General features: G+C 37.3%; 1 protein-coding gene across 1 annotated transcript in view; it reads right to left on the bottom strand.

Annotated features, from left to right (window-relative positions):
* Positions 1–24233, bottom strand: part of SLC9A4 (solute carrier family 9 member A4) — a 54375-nt gene that overhangs the window by 12413 nt on the left and 17729 nt on the right. The window contains exons 3-9 of the mRNA XM_011370128.1: positions 16597–16856; positions 15165–15382; positions 12521–12723; positions 11881–11967; positions 8994–9064; positions 7146–7307; positions 1639–1735 (exon numbers count right to left, since the gene is read on the bottom strand). Of these exons, the coding sequence (XP_011368430.1) occupies positions 1639–1735; positions 7146–7307; positions 8994–9064; positions 11881–11967; positions 12521–12723; positions 15165–15382; positions 16597–16856 (1098 nt within the window). The remainder of the gene's footprint in view (positions 1–1638; positions 1736–7145; positions 7308–8993; positions 9065–11880; positions 11968–12520; positions 12724–15164; positions 15383–16596; positions 16857–24233) is intronic.

Below are 24233 nucleotides of genomic sequence, written 5' to 3'. Positions count from 1 at the left end.
TTAGAAGAGAGAAACCTGGAGGACAGACTGAAAAGGCACACTGATGAATGAAGAAGAAAGGTGGGTATCTGAGAATCGTCATAAAAGGAAAAGAAGAGATATATTTGATTAAATCAAAGTTTCAGGAGGACTCCCCCAGAAATGTCCCTACTATGCCCTTTGGTCCGGTTCCCAAGTGCCAGTATAGACTCCATTCCATCTTCCAAAATTGATAGATAATATGCCTAATATGTCTCTATTTATTTAGGCTTTCAGCATTGTGCTTTCAATACTCTAATTTAAACCATCTCAATTTTCTGAGCTCAATTACAGCCAATCAGATTGAACAGCGGCTCTCATGGGAGTCCAGGTGCCATTTTTTTTTTTTTTTTTTTTTGGCCAGTTAACCTCATTTTAGATTGTGCTGGAATCCTAGGATCTCTATATCCATTTCTGGACCTTCCTCTAAATTCAATCTTCATCAACATGGGGAAGGGGTGTGGCTCTCAACAATCTAATCCACATTCTTCAAACCAGGAAGTTCTTAACTATTTATCTAAGGCAGAATGTGATAGCGTCACTGAAACAGTTTCACTTGGAATGGTTTGAAAGCTGTTGAATTTACTCTAAGCGTGCTATGATTGATGCTGACCTATATTCCTTCAGCAGGTGCAGAGCTTTTTGATGTCACAGTCACCTTAATCACTGACCTTTGCAAAACAGGAAGCCAGAAAACATTTACTTTCACTGGATCATGTCAGTCTAGAGTCATGGAAAGAGCCCTGGGTAGGCAGTTGGAGGACCTAAGGTCCTAACTTAGATTTGTTTTGTGAGCTTAAACAAGTCAGATAAACAATTCCCCTAACCTGGGCATCTCCCATTTGAAAATTAGGAGCTTTGACTAAGACTTTTTGGTCCCATCAAGACTATGACCTACGACATAGCCACAAAAACCAAGTCCATTAAATGAATTCATTTATAATTACACTTGAGAATTGGGATGTTCCATTGAAACCTCAAACTTAAAACAAACAAACAAACAAAAACCTTAATTAGAGGACACGAGTTTACATGTCATTTGACTAAATCAAAGTTTCAAGAGGACTCACCCACAACCCCCAGAAATGTTCTTTCTACACCCTTTGGTCTAGTTCCCAAGTGCCAGTATAGACCCCTTACCTTTTTTTTCTAAAACTAAGAAATGATATGCCTAATACGTCTCTTTTTATTTAGGCTTTTAGCACTGTAGTTTCAATATTCTAATCTAAACCATCTCAATTTACTGAGCTCTATTACAGCCAATCATATTGAGCAGCAATTCTCATCAGCATCTAGGTGCCATCTTTCTTTCTACGATGCAGGGGATAAGCACCATCTCTGGAAGGAGAGGGAGCTGCTGGATCGGGAAAGCAGGCTGCAGGGCTAAGGGCAGCCTGACCCCTAGGGCCAGCAACTGGATTTGCATTTCTTTTTATACTACCGGTGCCAATTTTACAGCAGAAACATAACGACTAACTTTCTGTTCTCCAAACAAGGCAGGGAGAAAGTGTTCAGCAAGAAGGTTGTTTTAGAGAGGATAATGTGAGCAAGAATTGATTTCTGAAGGAGAACTGGTTCCAAGAAGAGGCAACAGGGACAAATCAGATGGCTTATACGCACCCTTCGTCGAACTTGGTACATGTTGCGTGTCAGAATGTCCCTCATAGACTCCACATCTTCAGGGGAAAGCCTTTTGATCTCTTGTATCCTGTGGGCCCTGGAAACATCATTGGAAGAAGGCAAGCATTATTATTCAGTCTTGGCAGGAGTGCCACAAAATTATCAGTGTACTTGTGGGAGTTCTAAGTTCCAGAACCCCTGTTTTTACATAATCTTTCCTATTGTTTTAGTAAGTTCATGTGACTTGTCAGTATGTGTGTCTTGACCTACATTTTGAAAATATAGTTTATTTGCCTTTACTTTTTATAGAGGAAATATTGTAACTCATTTTTTAAATAGAGGTTTAATGTGGTGACAAACCACATTGTTTTTTTCCTCCGTATCTGTTTTGCAAAATATGATAAAAACCAATTATTAGAAAATAAAATTTTTGAAAAATATCATGAAATGCAAACCACATGTTTTACTCTTAATTCAACAAAAATAAGATTACTCAGTCAAGGCTGACTCTTAGTTAAGTTTGTCTTATCGGGGACAGGTAGAGGACAAACTGCTCACGGACAATACCATCCACGTATCACATTTTGAGTAGCATTGAGATAAGATAGTATTAAAATTTTATAAGTACGTTTATGAGTACATTTATCTTAGAATTATCCCTTTCAGGATTTTATCTTTGGATAAAGAATAATCGTAAGAAACTAGTATCACATTTTACAAGGAAAATTAGACCATTTTCATCATGAAAAAGCCAGCCCAGTTCTGAGACACTGGGAACTCTGTGCAATTCTAGAAACAGTTGACTGCTCACTGCCTTGGCACTAACCAGCTCCCCACAGCTTCCTTCACCATGAACACCCTCCTCTGAGACGGTTCAAAACACAAGTCATGCCCAGGTTAGCAGTCAATGCACAATTGTCCTTTGAGGACTTCAAAATCATGACATTGTTACATGTAGAATTCATGTGTGACAAATATTTTTGATTTGAATCATTTTAATTTAGTGGAGGTAATTTCTAAAACTTTTTATTGCATGAGTAATATATGTTCACTGTAGAACACACAAGCTAAAGAAAAAACTAAAGAAAATTAAACCTATCTTTAAAAAAACTTTTTTAATACTATCATCGTTCCCACCCTTAACATCTTAGTATAAACTCTTAGAATTTTTATTTTTTTTCGCCTTTAGCTGCATCTCTTCTGAACTCATAAGAGTGCTACTGTGCTCATATCTGCTTGCAAAGGTCTTTGGATAATTGATCACAGAGATGAGTAGTTATTAGTTTTAATACAGGTCACTTTTTTTATTATGACCAATTTTATTTCATAATACAGGCCACTTTTTAAGTATTTTTTCCTAAACATTAGCAGCAATATAGCTATAAATAGCAAGGAAATTTTGTAACTAGTGTAAAATCGGTAAAATATTTTTAAGGACTTGGATACTGGCTATCACAATATGCCAGAATTTGTTTAGCGATGCTATCTGTACACTGACTAATGTCCTTTTTCCATTATCGAAATTAGAGTTTCCATATATCAGAACTGCAAATGCCAGCACTGCTGATATTCAGTCACCACCCTTATTGATCTATACATTATTAGAAGGGTATTTCAACCTGTTTAAGTGTCTTTCAAATAAAATCTATTCCTATTTAGATACACCCACACGTTCCCACAATCTGAACACATTCTTTTATTATGGAGGAAATAATCTATTGCTAAGCAGAAACAACAGCTAATCAAACACTTCCATTTTCTGTGTGCGTAATAAAACAACCAAATACAAAAAACCACTGATGAGGGAAATGGTCAAGTTAAACTTAAGATAGCAGTAGATCTAACATGGCACTCTCCCTGGTTTATGATTGACCATGATGGGAAGGTCCACTCAGACTGCTGGTCTGGTGTATAACAGAGGTATACCAAAGGTATCGCCTCTCATCCACAGCAAGAAGCTGCAGCTATAAAATTATGCAGACAAATTATTTACTTGGGCAAGGTGATACCTGGAGTTTTCTACATGCCACTCTGTTAGCAAAATCATCTCTGAAATAATCATATCGTGACCACAGGAAATATACGATCCTTAGAAAAACTGAATGTTAATAATCTCTAGATCAAAAAAGTAAAACAAGAAACTTAAAGACACTTATCACTTGAACATTCATTCATGATCCGTAAAAGAAATCTTTGTTGCCTTAAATAAAAGTTCTATGATGATTTCATGGCTATTAAAATCGAACTGGGAAAATCTGATTCTAAACATGTCTGAATAAAAGGTTCACGTTCCTCTTAATTTTTTTAAAAATCAGATGCTATGAAAATGTAAAAAGAGGCTTCAATTTTAAACATAGCAATGTAGATATGAAATCTTATAGATGCTATATTCATACCATAATATGAATTCTTCCCCCAAATCAAATATTACACCCTGATTCATTTAGAAGAATCCACCCTCTTTTAATAGCTTTATACATGAAATCCGTGGGAAACGTGTGCTAAGGTGACTCAGGAAGATCCCCACTAAGTACACAATGGTGCCAACAACTCTTCTGTGAGTGCGGGTGCCTTCCTTGTGTCTTTTTAGAAAAGTCACCAACACCACCAGCATTTAGAATGAGTGAAGAATGGCAGAGGATAAGGCCTGGGTCCCCACAACACAATGTCCCATTATGGAATGAAAATGGCACGGGAACCTTCATTTCAGAGTCTTTGTTGTAAGAATGCATTAAGGTATACGTACACTTGGATACGTGATCAGTTTAAAAATTCTTAAACTATACTAAATTACTTTATGCTTTTTTATAAATGGTGTGTAAAATCATTCAGTAGTTTTTAAATATGATATTTTGAAGTTGTGTAGTTATAGTTTGCTATGCCTCTAAATTTATAAATATTTCAGTATCTCTTTAATATTAACCATTTTTTTTTAAAGCTTCCTCACTTTTAATCAGTGTTAACCTCTATCTTATGATATGTCTGAGAGCTTACTACTCACTGGTAAAATGAGGTGCCTCATGTTTAAAATAATACTTCAAATGCATACTCTCGCCTATTTTAGGGGTCGAATAAAATAACACATGTCAAAGTAATGAAATTCCATCAAATCAACATCATCAGCACTGTGTTACAGACAGCTTTTAGTGGGAGTAGTCTCCTGAAGGTCAGAGTTTGGAAATCTAAACCCCTTGTAGAACAATTGCTTAAACTTCTGAAGAAAAAAAATATATGTGCATTTTGCTGTTATCATTTCATACAGAATAATAAAAAGCGAGCTGAGTACACACTTCTTTTTCCTATTATTGTATGAAGGTTTGTTTACTAAGAAATTAGCTGCTTTGATCTCAGGAGAGGAATTCCTTTTTGCTTGATGTCCTACCAATTTCTGATGAGATCAAATAAATGCAATTTAAATATAAAACTTGTATTAAATATCAGTTTAAAAATTCTCCTCTCCCACCCCAGTTAACTGGCTTGGGCTATAAGTAGAAAAAAAAAAAATCTCTCTAACCTACGAGATTCTCTTATTAATCTTGAATCAATGTCTGAAAAAGTAACCGAAAAACTGTCTGAAAAAATAATTGACTCGACAGAAGGGCCCTTTCCGAATTGAGCTGGTTTACAAATTGCCTTGAGGTCAGAAATGAGGGCAACTGTTTATGACCCAGGCAATGTAATATGGAGATTTGAGTTATGTTTTAGCACAGCACAGGTTGATTCCCATTTGAGATAAGCACCCCTACATTCCTGGACCAAGTGCTCACATACCTAGTAAGCCAACCGATTGAGAAAGCTCTAATGGTATAACCTGCTCGAAACTGTCCAGCCCTCCTGCCAGGCCCTGAGTTAATTTCCATTCATCCTTCAGTGAACAGGTCAACCGCCTGGGGACTAGAAGGTTTTCATCTCTCATGCTCTCAGAGCTCCCTATACTTTAGGGTTGTATATTTGTAACCTTTTTTATTAACATGTTCTTTTGTATTAATGTCATGACCTTGCTAAAGTAGGAGCTCCATGAGGGCAGGGACTGTGTCTGCTTTCACATAATAGGTGCCCAAGGACAGGGTTGGGACCAAGATGACACGAGTGAGGTGCTTGCCTCTGGCGAGGGGACACCAAAGAATTCAGTTATCAAGTAAAGTAGGATTTGAATGTAGTGTTTTAGACAATAAAGGTCAATGCAAAAAAATCCATGATGAATAAAATCTCATCATTTTAAATAAAGACAGGATCAATAGTACTGATTTTTCCTCTGCCTCAGGCTCTACTACGGCACCGCCAATAAATATTTGTTAGCACAGTCTTGATATAGTATCAGAAGTTTCCTTAAAGCCCTGGGATGGGCAGCACCAAAACAAACAAACAAACTACAAAAACAGTCTCACTGAAAAATAAGGCAGAAAGCTTTCCGTTTATACCACAATGGCCCCAGGGACTTTGCTACTTTAAATTTTCCCAGGCTGTGTAAGCAAGATGATGGTGTTTCTGATTCATTAGCAAGTAAGGGGTGAGAAATAACAGTCAGACATTAGCAACAATTTTATTGCTATCTATTCTTAGCTCTTCTCTCAATTTGCTTTTCAAACATGAGGACATAATTAAAGCTCGTGAGCAAACGTCCTTACTGGCTGAAGATGACAGGATGAAAGAGCTGGTGATCCTTATCCTAAATATACATTCAGAAACATTTTCCCAATTCATAAATCATTCCTCGGAAGGAAGCTGAGCATCTTTGGTGGGGTGGTGAATTAATTCTTGTAATATTGAAGGGGCTCTTGTTAAATGTCCAAGAGTTAAAGCAGCTTTCAAAAATTTCTTGCCAGTTCTTGGGACAATTGGTTTCCACATGCTCCAATATAAGCATTATGCTTCAAAGCAATCATCTGCTGCTAGTGGTGGGCTTAGATGCAGCCTTCCCCTCCCTGCGCCCTGCTTCCACACCAACTTCCTAAGGCCCTCTGTGCCACAGGAGGCCAGTCCCCTCCCACAACTTGTCCAAGCTGGTCCTCACCCAGACTCAAGGCAAATCTCACAATCTCACACAGATCTTTGCCTTAGACACAATTACAAACACAGCTTTCTCTTTAACTAGCACTAACTATCACACCTCATGGGAAGAATGCATTGGTGGAATTAGCAGGATCAGATGAACAGCGTTTAAAAGGCAGAGATTTCTAATCCGGAAGAGAAAGAGAAAGTCTTGTAAAATAGGCTATAATTTTAGAAATTCACTTGCCCCTCCTTCCCAAAGGAAGCTGTCATACCACTACAGCAGGCAAGAAAGTAATTTTTTGCTAGAAAGTAATTTTCAGAAACTGGGTGGAACAGATTGAGCATGGCCGGGCTACAAAATGCCAAGCCTTAGATCATCTTCTGTTTTCCATGACTCCTTCCTCTTATTTGTGCCTCTTCACTCCTAGTATTACCTTTAAGTGAAACAAAGAGTTAGTGCCCTTTGGAGTTCTGATATCGAAAGCCTAGATCATAGAGCAGACGTGACTTACTGTTGGGATATGGAAAAGGTTGTGGAACTTAGTATCCCAGTCTCCACCATCTCAATAGCCTGTTTCATTTCCAGCTTCTTGTACAAAGAAACGATGCTTGATTTGGGCAGGTTCTTTCGGATTAGGATTTTCCGTAAATATTTATGATCAAACTTCTTAAACCTGAAAATGAAAACCGACATTTGGGGGATGTCTAAGCCCTGTCTGTGTTATGCGAGTATGTGTTTTTCTTAAAACAAGTGACTACTTAGCTTTAGACTGAAAAACACCCATACAATGCCTGGAATTCACAGCCTTGGAACACATTTTTTTTTTTAAATCATAGAATTTATACGTTTTTGTTTAAATGAAGAAAGAATGTCTTATTGGCATGAATATATTGAAAATAAACTAAACAAAAGGAAGGGACAAGCTGCAATTAGGGCAAAAAGTGTGCGTTAAGTAAGGAGTGGGGGAGGCCCAGCCCAGCTCCAAATACAAGAGAAGAAATGAGGGTGCTGAGGCTTTTGTACAAGTGTTTCATTCTAATAGCTCCTAACAGTGACAGCTGTACTTACAGTAATACTGGCCTATCCAACCAGAACCTAGTAAGTTTAAATGGCCCTGCGGTTTACAGTACTTTTGCCCATTATACTGCGCATTATTTTCAATCCTGCCAATGAAGGGTGAGTGAGAGCCAACATGTATCTTGACAGTCTGAATGATGGAGAATCTGACTAGGCTAGACGCTGATGGCTGCTGATTATTGCAGCAAACCTTTCACTGACCCATTAGACTGAGCTATACACATGCATCGGTGCCTTCAGAGTCAGCCACGTGTTTGAAGTAGGAAGTTTCAACACTTCCAATCATTTTACATTCAAAGGGTAACTTGTCTGTCTGCTCTACTTTCTGGAGGGGAACAGAAACTCCCTGAGCTGCTGGCTTATTATCTGGTGATTGGGTTCCTGGTCCGTGAAGCGAATGGATTATTTATCAGTCAAGTCTTCTCTGGGTTTAACAGACTGTGAATACTTGAGCTTTGTGCCCTATGTTTGGCACATACCAGGCCCACTCTTGCTCCAACTAAGTCACTCCCTTAGCCTTCTAGTTTTCTGCCTTTCTTCACTAGCGGCTATTGTTTCTGCTTATCTCTCAGCCCACGGTCATCGGCTCCCCAACCATCAGGGCTTCTCTGACACTGACATACTGAGCTCACCTTGACCTTGTACTGTTCAACTCTAGTAGTTGCCATTGTCCTTGTCTTACTAGTCACGTGGCTTCTCCTGATGCACTAGTGGGTCATTTCCTCCATGCCCTCTACATCGTGATAGCCACCTGCTTCCCTTCCAACCTCTCTATAGAGTTCTTCTGAGGCTGCTCACCCTTCCTTTCCCTCACCTGCCCCATAGGAATTGGAGGCTTCTCAAAGTCCTGTCCTCAGTTAGCTGCCTTCTTTACACTCTTATAGCGACCTCACCCATGTCCATAGCTTTGGTTACCACTCGCTGACAACTCACAACCTTTATCTCCAACTGTGATCTTCCTCTTAAATTTGAGACTAAATTCTAAAAGGGAGATGGATATATACTTGACATATCTTAAACGGAATCTGCTATGAAACTCTGAATATTCTTCTACAGTGTATATATTTAACCACAGCATTGTTATCTCCCTAGACTCCCTACCTGGAAATCCAAGAGTCACTTTCATTTTCCACCTGCTTCTTCACGTCATGGCTCCCTTTGTCCTCCTGGTCCCCTTCCTCTAGATTCTTTCTATTGTTATGCTCAGCATCCAACATAAACTTTTGTGGTTCCCCGCACCACAAAGATCCTTCCTAGATAGGGAAACCCTCTGTATCCTTACTTGTCTCTCACTTGGTAGTGGTTCCAGTGCCCACACACATCTTCAACTCCAGCCTTCAAATGATCCATCAGCTGCCAAACCAAACACAGGAGAACGAGCAGTGGTGAAACATTAACTCTAAAAGGCACACAAGGAAAGCTGAAACACTTTGAAAAACAAAGGAGGCCTTCATATCCTGGAACATATCTTCTGTTCTATCACTCTGTTCATGCCACTGAAACTTATAATGCCTTCCATAGTAATTCAGCTTAGTTTCATGAGTCAACAGACTCTGTGGCTAAGTTCCTTAATAACACACATAACTTGCAACAAAAACAGAGTACCTGCCATTTTCTTTGAATAATGTTTCTAAAATGATCTAGGAGATTCCTCATTACTGAAATCACATGGATATGAAGATTAATAATTAACTGTTACTTTTAATTTCATCGCAAAAGAAAAGATAACGCCAGTATCCAATTTATTACAGTTTCTGGAAATGTAGTCATACAGAAATTTTATTATAATAACACATAATAACAAAATGTATCTATATGCCTTATATTCTTTCTGATCATTCTATCTCAGTATTTACATTTCATTATCCAAGCCAATAATACTGTATTCGCTTTATCCAAATTGTGTATAGGAATTTAGGGGGGAAAAAAATACAGTCTCTTCAAAGTTTATGAATTAAATTTCAAATAATTTAAATTTGTAATCATAAAGTTCATTCTGGCTTCTAAATTTTCTTGCAAAATAGATTAAAATGCCAAATTAATTCTGAAACACTTAATTGAGGTACTTCTACCAATATTTATAGCTTTTTTGAGAAAAATAACAAGTGAAATATATAAGTTCTATTGTCTGAGGTATAACATCTAATTTCTCAATGTAATGAGCAGAGGGCATAAAGATAGAGACAAAAATCTTCAATCAGGTTAAAGTATTATTTATTTTATCCTCACCCCACAGTAGGTAATCCTCACCCCTTATCCTCATCTGTTGAATATTTTCAAATGGCCTTGAAACATTATGGTTTGGGTTTTCAGGAATTTAATTCCTTTATTTCCTCAAGTGACTTTGACAATGAAATTCGGGGCTTATTTTGAAAGACTTTGGCAGTTTCTTCAGCATTAGAATCATGGACTCTCAGGGATAAAAGAAACCTAAAAATTATCTGGGCCAATCACTCTCTCAAAGCTTCAACCACCCATACAACTCTGTCAAGTGTTCCCGACCACTTGCACATATCCATTTCACCTTTGGGTGCCATACAAAAAACAGTTGTCAGAATGATCTTCATTAACAGAGCCAAAGTCCCTCTCCCCATACCTCCTTCACATCAGTTCTCATTTAGATTCCCTGGAGCCAAACAGAATGACATTTGCTCAATACAGTGCTGAACGTAAACAAAACAAACAGCTAGAAACCATGCTCACTTCACTGTCGTCTGTCAGAGTTGGATGTTTTCACTGCAAATGGCCACTAGGCCTTGTCTACGCAAGTAGTGGACATCTTTAGCCCTTCTTAAATAAAAGTTCAGAAAAGGCAGAGGATCTCATGTTTCATTGGAACCATGATTTTAGAATCAAGTAGGACAACTCTGAACATTAGCCTTTGGGATAGTTTCTTGAGGTGTCAACTTGGCTAAACCAGTCGCTGGTTATCATTAACACAGATCTAGATGTGGCCGTGAAGGCATTTTGTAGGTATGACTGAAGGCCACATCAGTTAGAATTATCTAGAATGGGTCTGACTTGATCAGGTGAAGGCTTGAGGAGTAGAACTGAGGTTTTCACTTGGGCATGACAGTTACAGCCTGAGAGTTCCAGTCTGCCCTTCTCGGTGGCTTGTCCTACAGATTTGCATTTGCTGAGCCAGCCCCCACAGTAGGTAAGCCAGTTCCTTGCAACAAAGCTCTTAGTATAGATCTTTAACTGATTCTGCTTTCCATCCCAGAAATATTGCCAGCTTGGACTGAAAAGGAGAGAGAAAAGACTAAACAAAACAAAACAAGGCTGTTGGACCCCCAAAACTCTACAGGCAAGAAACAGGCTGATCAAATACGCTGCCTTTCATGAAAAAGGAAGTATGACTCAGAGGGTAGAATTGAGAGACAAAAATGTGGAACAAAGAATCACAGAATTTGTTCCCAGGCCTTGAAATCAAATAGTTTTCCCAGATGGACTGGGAAATTTGCTAGAGATAGATGATTCCTTTTTGCTTTCCATTCCCCACTTCTCTCCTTTTGGAAAGTGAATATCTATAGCTGCTATCTTGTGACTGTCTTACTAGTGTATTTTGGGAGCAGATAACTTGTTGCTTGAGTTTCACAGGTTCAGAATTGGAGAGGAGCTATGCCTTAGGATGAATTAATCCTAGGGCATCACCCATCCCTGACTTAGATGATTGAGATGGTAAGGTTTGAAACTTTTGAACCAATAAGATTTAGATGAGATTTTTGGTCCTTGAGTTGATACTATAATAAATTGAACCTTCTGGGGATGATAGGATAGGGCTAATGTATGCAGTACATGGGATATACATGAATCTTTGAGGGCAGACTGCGGTAGGCAGAATAATGGGCCCCAGAGATGCACAAGGCCAGTTTATATGCAAAGAATTAAGATAGCAGATGGGCTTAGGGTTGCTAATCCCTTAAAATAGAGAGATTATCCTAAATTATTCACATGGACTCAATATAAGCATAAAGGTCTTTAATATGGAAGATGAAGGCAGAAGAGTCAGTATCAGAGTGATGCATCCCGAGAAAGACCTTATCGGCCATTGTCAGCTATGAAGATGAAAGGGGCCTATGAACCAAGGAAGGCTAGCAGCCTCTAGAAGCAAGAAAACAGATACATCCCTAGAAACTCCAGAAAGAAATGACAATGAGATAACTTACACGGATATGAAGCTCTTCGTTGATGGATTCTTTTTTATTGGTCTTTTTAACATCCAGGTACCTGACCAGAGGGCCAATTGTGATTCCCTAGATCACAAATAATAATTTGTTGTAGTAAAGATTGTCATTATAAAGAGCAAATTCATTTGCAAAACTATCAGAGCTTCCAATTTTTATGTCTTTGTTTTGTGTTAGTTTCCACTGGACAAATGCGTCAGTGTTTATTTCAGATCTTATTTAATTCTTTTAAATTCTGCAATAAAAATAAGCATTATGTCTGTATTTTAATGCAGGAATTTAGTTTTAGCTCTTAAGATAACCTATCAGTTTGCTGAGAGATAATTCCCACTAAAACAAAAACTGTGCTATCTAGTACCAATTGGAATCTCATTTTCAGTAACTCACAGTAGAGTAGCTATCTTCACCTGTTACCCAGGAATAATTTGATTAATATGTTTTATTGATTAAAAGGCAGATTAAAGGATGACCACAAACATGATCTAGAAATATTTGGGGATTTAGTTTGAGTATTGAGCACATATCTTAAAATCAAACAGTGTCCCCTTTTTGGTATTATACCAATATAATACATGATCCTAAAAGAATCTACCTATTTCAAATATGAAAGAAATCTACCAACCTGAATAAATACAGTAAAGTATGTAATTATTAGAGTAGCAGTAACAAACATTTTCTTCCTAGGAAAAAGAGACAGAGGAAGCAAAAACGCCAGTGAAAAACTTCCAGCTCCTCGAACACCACTGTAGAAAATGATGAACTGGTCCTTGATGGAGAAAGGAAAAGTCCGAAACTGGTTACTGACATAGAAGAGAACAAATACACCTAGAAAGGGGGAAATACGTATTAGAGCAGAGGGTCAGGGATTAGTAGACGCACAATGCTAGTGACCCCATTCGTGTGCGCATGCCCTCAAAATGAGGCACACTAATTCCCTCATGCTTGTGATTACCCATCCCAAACAGCATATCTCACAAAATTTTTTCATTTTTTGACTAGTTGTAAGATAGTAGTGCCTCAGCTTGATAACTTCTATGAGTGTGTATTTAAAGTAATAAAATCTTAATACTTTTTGATATAAGAAATGGCATATATTTTTAATCTATACCCATAATTTTTGCCTTTCAAAATGAGGGTATTGCCTTGAGGATAAAAAGATTTTGATTATATCATGTTCTCGCTGAGTAATCAAGGGTGGTGCATAATTTTCAACATGAGAGGAGCCCTCTCGGTGACTGTGGTCTCTGCAGGGTGAGTAAATCTTTTGTGGTTGATTTGGTTCATTTTGAGGTTCAGTGCAGACAAGAAAGGATTCTGGCAAGAACCCAAAGGGAGGGCTTCTTGCTGTCAGTAAGTGGAAGGGGGAGGGTAGAAGAGCTTGTTTAAAACACAGAGGTGTTTTCTACCACACTGGTTTTCTATCCCCAAGTGGCCCACATGGCCTAGCTACTGCCAACACAGTGGTTTGTGGTGGGAAAGGTTCCTTCACTAAAGCTCTGACTAATTAAAGAAGAGGTTTCACTGTAGAATAATAAAGCTCTCGGTTTCGTGTGACTTCTAATCACACAGACTTCATAGCAAGCAACCTTGATTATAGGCACATTGATAGCACAAGAGACAGTTACATTTTTTCATTTTGTGTTTTCGTCCTGTCTCCACCACGTACTAGTCATGTGACCTCAGGCAGGTTCTTAATTTTATCAAGTACTAAGTCTCCTCACCTGCTTAACAAAGGTAATGATCCTATTTATCTCAGAAGGTGGATATAAAGTTTAAATAAATTTAATATCTATAAGTTACATAAAGCAGGGCCTTCTATGTTATAAACTTTCATGAGTGAACTACAATGAGTAGCTACCATGAGTCATGCTAGGAAAAGAAAAGGCTAGGAGTGGGGGAACCAGATTATGATACTGGCCCTGCCCCTCATTGTGACGCAGCCAAGTCAGCCATTCTCTCAGTGACTGTCCTACCAGTTTCTTCAACTAGACAAAGAAGTTGGGCTAGATGGTGGCCAAGTGTCAGCAGTGTTGAGGGATCCACAATATTACTCCTTTTCTAGATGATTTCTCTTCTTTTGGCTGAGCTGAGGCTCTAATTTCTCTTGAAATTAGCTTTAATCTCCTGTGGACCACTATAGTTCTAGGATTAAAAAGGACCTAAGAAATTTGTCCACACTCACCATTTTGTGGTTGAGGAAGAAGATTTTGAGTACTTAAATATCTGTCCAAGTTCAAGTAGCTACTTAGTAGTAGTGTCAAGATTTGATGTAAGATTATAAATTTCTATAATAGTTTCCATAATTCCTTTTTCCGTTGAGGACCCAACGGGCACATGCATTCAGATTTAGTTTTATGAACTATTTAATATTTCTGCACTTTTCTTATTCTTTCCTAGATCCTAAAACCCATCCCAAATTTATTTAGAATTGATATGCTCAAGTTAAGTTCTCAGCTGTTTCTCCTAATTTCTCTTTGAGTAATTGGTTTGACAATATTGATCAAAGTCATTTAAAAACATGCCTCAAGTATTAGTCTAAATTAGTTTAACCTATAATTGCTTCTAATCAAAAGAAAACATATATATTGTAGTTCAATACTTAATGTTTTTTTTCTAGCTCCAGAAACATAAACATACAAGATAAATCAGCAGCTATTATTCCAGACATCTCAATTTTAATTTAGGCATATTTTATAGGGGTGATGCCAGTTACATTATAGAGTCACCTTTACTAATTAATACTAAGCACGTCTCAAAAATAATTATTCACTTCCTAGTTTTTGGTTTTCTGTACATCACACTCCACTCTCAACTGAAATCACCTGTATTATTTAGGGAAATGTTTTTTTTTTTTAACGATACACATAGAATACGATTTGTGACATCTCACTTTCCTGTAACAAAAATGTAAATGCCTGCAATGTATAACCCATATCTGATTTAAAGTGCAAGAGGGAAAAAATTGGCAAAGAAGTGAAGAGCAAAGGAAATTTACTGCTATATTTAAATGTGTAGATGTGAAAGTTCTCTCTTCGATTAAAAAAAAAAAACTCCTTTCTCTAGCTTTGCTTATCAGCCACTAATGACTTTGACTGATTGAAAGAGTAAACAGAACATTTCTTGTTGCTACAAGGTGCCCATACCCGCCTAACCAGTAAAACCAGTTAGTATCACCTCACTACTTAGGCCTTTACATGGTAGAAAGGAATAAGAAAAATTTAAAAAGCAGGGGGCAGGAGACTGTTGGGGGCCCTGCTTTCTCTTACTGATGGCTCGCCAGATCTGGCAGAAGGCCAGGGTGAAGCAGACAAAGGCCCAGTTCCACTCATGGTTCTTCCCAACGGTGGACACGCCCATGAAGATGAAGATCAGGGTCTCGCTGACGCTGCTCAGCATCTTCATGAAATACTTGATGGTCGTGTAGGAAGTCTGGGACACGTTTTCTTCCACATACTTTTTCATTGTCACTGCGCAGGCCGTGATTCTGCAAGAGGAGCAGATAGTCTCAGAGAGAAATTATGCCCGTCCCTGAAAAACCCTCCCTGTTGGTGATGCCACAGATACACAAATTCTGTTCTTATCCACAGAGAACATCTTCTCTGTCCCCTCTTTGGTGGAAGATTTTCCACAGATTTTCTTTCTTCTTCTCCCTTCCCAAGGGGTTTGCATAAGTCGAATGTAGTAGGGAAGGAGGTGAGTGTGGTTTTCCCACAACCAATGGCAGGCAATTTAGGCACAAACCAAAAGCTGAAGTGTTTCTACCTGGCCCTGCTTTATCAAGCGCTTTGTCAATCGCCCTCTTACTCTCTACTCCACTCTGCCTCAAACCCCAACAAATCCATGCGATTACCTAGAAAGAATAATTCAACAAGGCCCTTCATCTGCCTCACCTGAGCAATATTTCTTACAATCATTTAATGAGAATTTTTTTATTTAAAACGTTTCTGTTCTAGATCCACTTAGCAAGTCGTAGTTGTTTTGATCATTCTTAAGGTGGGAAAAAATGAGTGTTTGGATTTTACACTATTATATTTAATTAAAATAAGTATCTCTACAATAAAATTAACTACTTTTACCTGAGGAGCTGCATATGAGGCAATGTCATAGAGAAAACAACATGATCAGGTATAATAAGCCAAATTATGAAGCCTCATTTCAAGATCAATATGATGTAAATATTTTTTAAAATATTTTTATTAGGAAAAATAAATCTGGATGCCTAGTCTTATCTCATTTACCTGGTTTTATTCTACACTGTCAAGTCCTGGAGCTACGATGTGTTTTGAAAAAAATAACAAAAGGCAATGCCCAGCAATGACAGTCCCTCGTAGCACATTTCCTTTTAATTTTAAGATAATGAATTTTTCAAAGAAAAAAAAATTACTAAGATGAGACTTTAACCTTGAACTTCTCTCAGCTTTTCTCTGTAGCAGCTTTTCTGAGCATTCTAAAATGACCTTACAATTGCTATGCTCTCCTTAGGCAAATCACACGAAGGGAGCAAAAACAAATGATGGAGAGAACATTTGTTTGGCAAAAGGCCTGTATCAGATTTTACAGACGTTTAAAAAACCTGAATTCTGCAACACTTTTGAGAATTAGCATCAGCTGTTGGGTCTTTTCCAGATGCTGGTCCACAAGATGTGGTCCTAAACCCTCTGTCATCACTATGAGAGTTGGTCTTTGGTTTGTACTCACGCCAGGATGCCAGACAGATAGAGCGTCTCAGCAGCTAAGTAAGACAAATAGCTGAACATGAAGACAATCAGCGGTTCAATTGCAGAGATATTCTGAGTGAAACGTGTGGTAAACGCAGAAATGAATCCAAAAATAATGCCGAAGAATGTTCCCCCAAGCCCCACAATAATGAATCGAGAACATCCAGCCAAAATGTCGACAGGTTCTATGGCTTCAAATTTATGCATCTTTGTGAAGGCAATTAATATGTTGTATAAGACCTGGACAAAAGAAAAGTGAAAAAGAAAGAAAAAAAAAGAAAAGAAAAGAAACGTGAATTAGAAATGAGAAAGATTTTACACACAGATTCTTAACTTTGTGTCTAGTTAAATAATACACAGCAATAAATGACATGGCAATAAATATGATAAATGTATTCCAACTAATTTAAATGTATTCGGTCTTGCTACATAAGTGTCATACTCACAGCTTTCAATCACTGAGCACCTACTATGTGCTAGTCTCTTTGCTAAGCTCTCTGTGTTATTATCCATTTATTTTCTCTCAACTCTGAAAGTACCCACCAATATGGGTTTTATAATACTTAAAAGAACTAATGGAATTCTTTTAAATATTTCTCCTTTAAGGTGATCACCATGTTAAGTTCTCTCAGTAGAGGGCGCTGAAGGGACATTGCAGGAGAAAGGGATTTCCTGCAACTTCCATGTGGCCATGTGGGTGTGAGAACTTCTGGTGGATCCTACCAGGGCCACAGGACCTGAAAGTGGTCCCTCTGTGACTTTATATCTTTGGCCTGGTGACACATAGGGGAGAAAAGCCCCAGCATGGCCCATGTGCAGCATGCCTGTGGCCCAAGGGTCTACCTGAATCACCCAACCTATCTAAGCCACACCCACCAGGCAGTGTGCTCCTCTGAAGGTCTTTTGCCCACTCCTGAGCCCAGGATCCTACTGCACGTCTGGGGCCCTACTGAGTGCTCCCTGTCTGCCCTCCAGACCAGCTCCAGTCTGGCTATGCCCGCCAGCCTCTCTGCTGTCCAATGGTCCATCCACACCTTCTCTAGTGAGTGCTGAACCCTTTCCAAGTATGTCCTTTTCAGGCTGTCCCTGAGCCCTAGTTTACCATAGATGGTATAGTATATACCATCTTATAGCTATTCCTTTATTATAGTTAATAATTTTGATATTAAAATATCTCTGTTTAACTTACTGCGTGGTTTCTTTTTCCTGACTAGACTCCATGAACTACATTTTCCATGTACATCTCACTGGACTCCCCAAACAAGTCTTGCCTATGTGATGTGTATCCTCTCATTGTTCCTACTGTTTCTCTACTTATTTCAACATTTCTGTGAATTTGCAACAATCTGTATATCACTATTTTATGTCACTTGGCAAATGCAGAACTGAGACCAATCTTCTGCAAAGTGGCAGCTGCCACAAAGTTAATGAGAAACATAAAACAAGGAAAGTAAGATCTCTGCAGAAAATGAAGACCTTTGAGAATATCAGGCCCTGAAGGGTCCCGAGAAACCATAGCACACACTTATTTGCCCTGTTTTTCTATACTAAGACAAACGAAAAAATCAGAGAGGGAGCAGAAGCTAAAGCTCAAGGAAATAGGGTCACTGATCTGTCTGTGTGTCAACTATATTTTATAAAACTGGTATAATATTGGTGTATTTTATTTAAGCAAAATGAAGCCATATTTCAAGAAAAATCTTGGTTGCATCAAAAAAAAAATGGTGACCTATGGCTCCAGATTGAATCTCAAAGAAACTTAGTGGTCGTACCCCAACTCATTGTGTTTATTTAATCCAACATCACCTTTTGCCTGACCTCGGAGCAAGCCACATATGGGGGTGTCAGGAGCCCAGGGTGTTGTGCCTTTGAGATTGCGCTCACATTCCAAGACCCCAAAAAGGCAGATCTGGACGCATTAAGATGGGACCTGGGAATTTATTTGACTTTCAAACCCAGAGAAAACTCAGAGAATACGATTGATACTCAAATATTCGCATTTTGTTGCCACAAAGACTCTTTTGCATAGCTCTCCAGAGTTTAAGAAGCTACCCAGTCTGTTCCAAGGGCCTGGGAAAGCCAATCGGGCCAGCCCTATCTCTGGATGCTAGTATGCCCTGCCCAGAAGATGCCAGAGCAGTTTTAGAGGCTAAAGTAGTACATATAATTAGGAAGACTACATTTACAGACACAATCCATATGACTACATGAAAACTAATTCTTATCTTTCAAATTACCAGGCTCTGGATGTCATTATAGTTGTAAAAGATTTTCTTTGGACTCATTTTAAATCACAGCAATGTGTGTGTATTTTTTACATATTGGAGGGAAAAACAGCCAAGGCTAAATATCAAACATGTCCACATCACTAATGGAAAATCAGATTAGATTTACTCTTTTCACTCGGTGTGAAGGTGCTATAATAAAAAATATGTATTTTGTCTTGGTCTCTTGACACAGAGTTCTTAAAAACCTTGTAATTTTCTGAGTGATGGGACGAGAGGAGTGTCTTCTGTTATTCATAATGAGACCTTTTCAATCATATCTGAGTTTATGATAATGAGGTGACTGGCTAGGCCCCAGATAGCTTAAGGATGGGAGCTGATTGCCAGAAGAACCAATTACTTGACAAGAGGGTTGTAACTTTCAGTCTCACACCCTTCACCCCTGCCCCTGACCTCAGGGAGAGGAGGTGAGCTGGAAATTGAGTTCGGTAACCAAGGACCAATGATTTAATCAGTCATGCTTTTATAATAGAACTTCTGTAAAAACCCCAAAAGATGGGTTTTGGAAAGCTTCCAGGTTGGTGTTGGGAGTGTGGTATGATTGAAGAGAGCACAGAAACTCTGTCCCCTTCCCCCATACATTGCCCTATGTGCCTCAGGCTGTTCCTGAGTTTCATCACATATATATATATTATAGGATATAAGCTGTTTTCCTGAATACTATTAACTGTTCTAGCAAATTATCGAACTTGAAGAAAGGGTTGTGGGAACCCCCGGTTTTATAATCAGTCAGTCAGAAGTATGGGTGGCCAAGACATGTAATTGGTGTCTGAAATAAGGGCAGTCTGTGGGGTTCTGTGCTACTTCTGGGAAGTTAACTGTCAGAATTGAATTGAATTGGAGGATACCATGTTGGTGTCTGGTTGGTTGGAGAATTGGTTGATATGGGAAAATACAACCACATGTTTGGTGTCAGAAGTGGTGTGGTAAAAAAAAAATATTTAGAGGTGGTATCTCAGGACATGATCCTTTAGCATTACATTTAAGAAGCTCACCAAGTCTTCCAAGATCATAATAATGGCAACCCTTTAACAGATATCACTGTAGATGTTTGCAAAGCTTTTTCAGCATGAATTACATGATGGATAATATTTGTTTCAGAATAATAACTAAAGATGCCAGCCCACCAACCAAGGCCTAATAGAAGTGGAGAGTTGATTTAAATGTGATGATTATTTTTTTCTTTATCAACTTTTTTAAGGAATAATTTACATATGCTAAGCTGCATCTAAAAAAATGAATTCTGACCATTGTAAACACTCTTAAAATCATCACCTCAGTTAAGATCTAGAACAATTCCATGAACTCAGAAAGATTCTTCATTCTTCTTTTAAAGTCCATCCTGACCCCAGGAAACCACTGATCTATTATTATCATTATAGATTAATTTGTATTTTATAGAATTGAATAATAAAGCATGCATTCTTTTATATCTGGCTTCTTTAACTGAGTATAGTGTTTTGGGCAGTTATCCATGTTGTTACAGTTAGCAGTGGTTCATTCCTTTTTTATTACTGAGTAGTATTTTATTATGTGGCTACAGCACACTTTTTTTTATCTTATCACTTAGATGACATTGGTGGACATTAGTTTCTGCACCCCCTACCACCCACTTTTTGCTCTTGGAATATTACTGTTATGAGCATCCTTAAGTCTTTTGTGTAGACTTATGTTTTCATTTCTCTTGGATATATACATAGGAGTAGAATAGCTAAGTGGTATGATAAATAAAGCTAAAACTTTAAGAAACATCTGTCTTAGTCGATTTGGACTCTTATGACAGGATATCGTAGATTGGGTGGCTTATAAACAACAGAAATTTATTTCTCTCTGTTCTGGAGGCTGGTGAGTCCAAGATCAAGGCACCAGCAGAGTCAGTGTCTGGTAAAAGCTCATTTTCTTATTCTTAGACAACTGTCTTCTCACTGAGTTCTCACATGGCAGAAGGGGTAAAGGAGCTCTCAGGGCAAGGAGGATCTCTTTTATGAGTGCATTAATTTCATTGATGAGGGCTCCACTCTTATAACCCAATCATCTCCAAAGGGCCCTACCTCCAAATACAATCATTTGAGAGTTAGGTTTCAACATATGAATTTGGGGGGATGCAAACATTCAGTCTATAGCAACTGCCAAATTATTTTCCAGTCATTAGATCATTTTCTGTTCCCACCAGAAATGCATGAGAATTTCAGTTGCTCAATATCCTTGTCAACACTTGATATTCTCAGTCTTTTTAATTCTAGCCACTCTAATAAGTGTGTAATAGTATTTCACTGGAATTTTATTTTGCGTTTCCTCACTACTAAAGATGAGCATAATATCATGTGCTTACTGACCACTTGTACATATCATATCTTATGTTGTATCTGATCAAATCTTTTACCCCTTTTTGAGTTCTTTATGTTCTTACTAAATTACAAAATTTTTTATATATCGTAGAGGTAAGTCTTTTGTGAGATATATGTATAGTGAATACTTTCTCCCATTCTTTGGCTTGCTTTTTTGTTTATTTAATAGTATTTCAAAGAGCAAAATTTGTTCTTTTGATAAAATCCAATATATTACTTTTTTTCTTCTTGTTGTTTGTGCTCTTTTCCTGTTCTTTGCTTACTCCAAGGTCATAAATATTTTTTCCTATGTTTTCTCCCAGAAGATTTATAATTTTAGCTTTTACACTTTGTGGTAAGTTTTTTTTTAGTTTGCAACAATTTTTATATTTTTCTACGTGGATATCAAGTTACTGTAGCACCATGCTTTCTTTTTCTATTGAATTGCCTTGGTACCTGTGCCAAAAATCAATTGACCATATATGTATAAGTCTATTTCTGACTCTCTGTTCTCCATGAAGTCATACATATTGTTTAACCAACACTGTGATTTTATTGCTTTATTGCAATTATTGTCGCATCATAGCAAGTCTTCAAATAAATCTTCTATCATTGTTCTTCTTCTCTTTAAAAATTGCTTTGTGTATTTTTAGTAATTTAAACTTCCAAATTCATTTTAGTATCAACTTGTCAATTACTACAAAAAAAATTCTTCTGGGATTTTGATTGCGATTTTATTGAATATATAGATAAATTGGGAGACAACTGATCTCTTAACAATATTGAGTCTTCCATTAACAAATATGATATTATTTAGGTCTTCTAATTCCTATCAGCAATATTCTATAATTTTCAGTGCAAAAGTCATGAACATCTTTGTTAAACTTACTTCTGAGTATTTTTGTTTTTATTGTACTTATAAATGGAATCTTAAAATGTCCTTTTGCCACTAGTATTCAAAGTTGTTTGCCACTATTATACTAATGTATTATTAATTTTTATACATTAAGTTTTTGTCCTGTGACCTTGTTAAATTTACTAATTAATTCTAGTAGTGGTTTTATTTCTGAAGATTTTCTACATAAACCATGATGTCATCCACAAATAGAGACATATGCTCTATTTCCTTAGTCATCTTGACTTTACTTTTTTTTCTCCTTGCTTAATAAATAGAAGTGCTAAGATACTCTTGAGTATGATATTGGTTTTAGGTTTTTCATAAATATGCTTTATTAAGCTGGACAATTTACTTAATCTTCCTAACTTGCCAGTAGTTTTTATCATAAATGGGTGTTGGATTTGATCGAATAATTTTCCCCATCTATTTATATATTCATTTATTATTTTTTATTCTAATTATTTACATTGTGAATTACACTGATAGATTTTCCCCAATGTTAAAGAAACTTACATTTCTATAACTTACATGATCAAGATATATTATCCTTGTTATATAGTGTTGAATTTTACTTGCTAATATTCGTTTCAGTATTTTCAGTATTTTTTGTTCTATATCCATGACAGATATTGGCCTATAGTTTTCCTTCTTTGCATTATCTTTGCTTGGTTTTGATATCAGGTAAAACCTGGCCTCAAAGTATGAGTTGGAATATGATCACTCCTTATGATACTGTGATTTATAAGAGCTACATATTTGGTCATTCAGATGATCAAAATATATTTCTCATATACATTTTGTCTATGTCCAGGGCTTCTGGTTCCCAAGACCTATGAAATTTCCTGAGCTGTAAGAGCAATGGAGACGTCTTTTGTTATAATAATTGGTCTCTTAACCTCAGTGTCTGAAATCACTTCAAAGCTCTAAAGGTGAAATGTTATTCATAACAAGCCCTCTTTCACCACAACTGGGTTTATGTTAATAACGTAATTTTGGAAAAGTACTTCAGAATTAGGACTGGTTTTCAAGGAAACCAACTGGTATGGAGCATTGAAACTTTCAGTCCCACTCCCTAATTTTCAGCGAGGGAAGAAGGCCTAGAGGATGAATCAATCATCAGCGGCCAATGGTTTAATCAATCAAGCTTATGTAATGAAGCCTCCATAAAAACCTAAAATGACTGGGTTCAAAGGGCTTCCAGGTTGGTGAACCTTGAAAGTATATGGAAGCTTAGCACCCTTTCCCTATACCTTACTCTACACATCTCTTCCATTTGGCTATTCCTGATTTATAATACATCATATCATATTTATATAATAAACTAGTGGTCTAGTAAGTAAAATGTTTCTCTGAGTTATATGAGCCACTCTAGAAAATCAATCGTTCTCAAAGAGGAAGTTGTTGGAACCTCCAGTCTAGAGTTGTTGAATCAAAAGCATGGATGACAACCTGCACTTGCAATTGGCATCCAAAGTGAAGAGATGAGGGTCAACAGTGAATGAGTGAGGGTCAGTCTTATGGGACTGAGCCCCTAACCTGTGGAATCTGATGCTATTTCCTGGTAGATAATGTCAGAATTGAGTTGAATTGCAGAACACCCAGCTGACGTCTGAGCATTGCACCCCACCTCAGCTGAATTTCTAACTGGAGTCATTACTCCTCTTCTTTTTTTGAAAGATATTATGAAAAATAACTATTTCTTCTTTAAGATATCTTACCTAATTTATTATTTATTATAATATTATAATTTATTATTATCTTCGAAATTGCCTTCCTATTAATTAGAGATTACTTTTCTGTACTTTTTCTAGTTCCTTCAAGTAGGACCTTAGGTTATTGATTTTAGATCTTTCAACTCTTTAATATAAGTATTTAAAGCTATACATTTTCCTCTAACTGCATCTTTAATTGCATCCCACAAATTATGATATGTTGTATTTTCATTAACATTTATTCAAAATATTTTCTAATTTCCTTTGTAATTTCTAGTTTAAATCGTGGATTATTTAGCATTGTGCTATTTAGTTTCCAAATACTAGGGTTTTCCTAGATGTCTTAATGTAATTTATTTTAATTTTATTTTGTTGGGGACAAAGAACATACATTG

This window comes from Pteropus vampyrus, unplaced genomic scaffold, assembly GCF_000151845.1.
Source record: "Pteropus vampyrus isolate Shadow unplaced genomic scaffold, Pvam_2.0 Scaffold160, whole genome shotgun sequence".
Lineage (NCBI taxonomy): Eukaryota > Metazoa > Chordata > Mammalia > Chiroptera > Pteropodidae > Pteropus > Pteropus vampyrus.
This window is presented reverse-complemented; position numbering and strand designations above follow the sequence as displayed.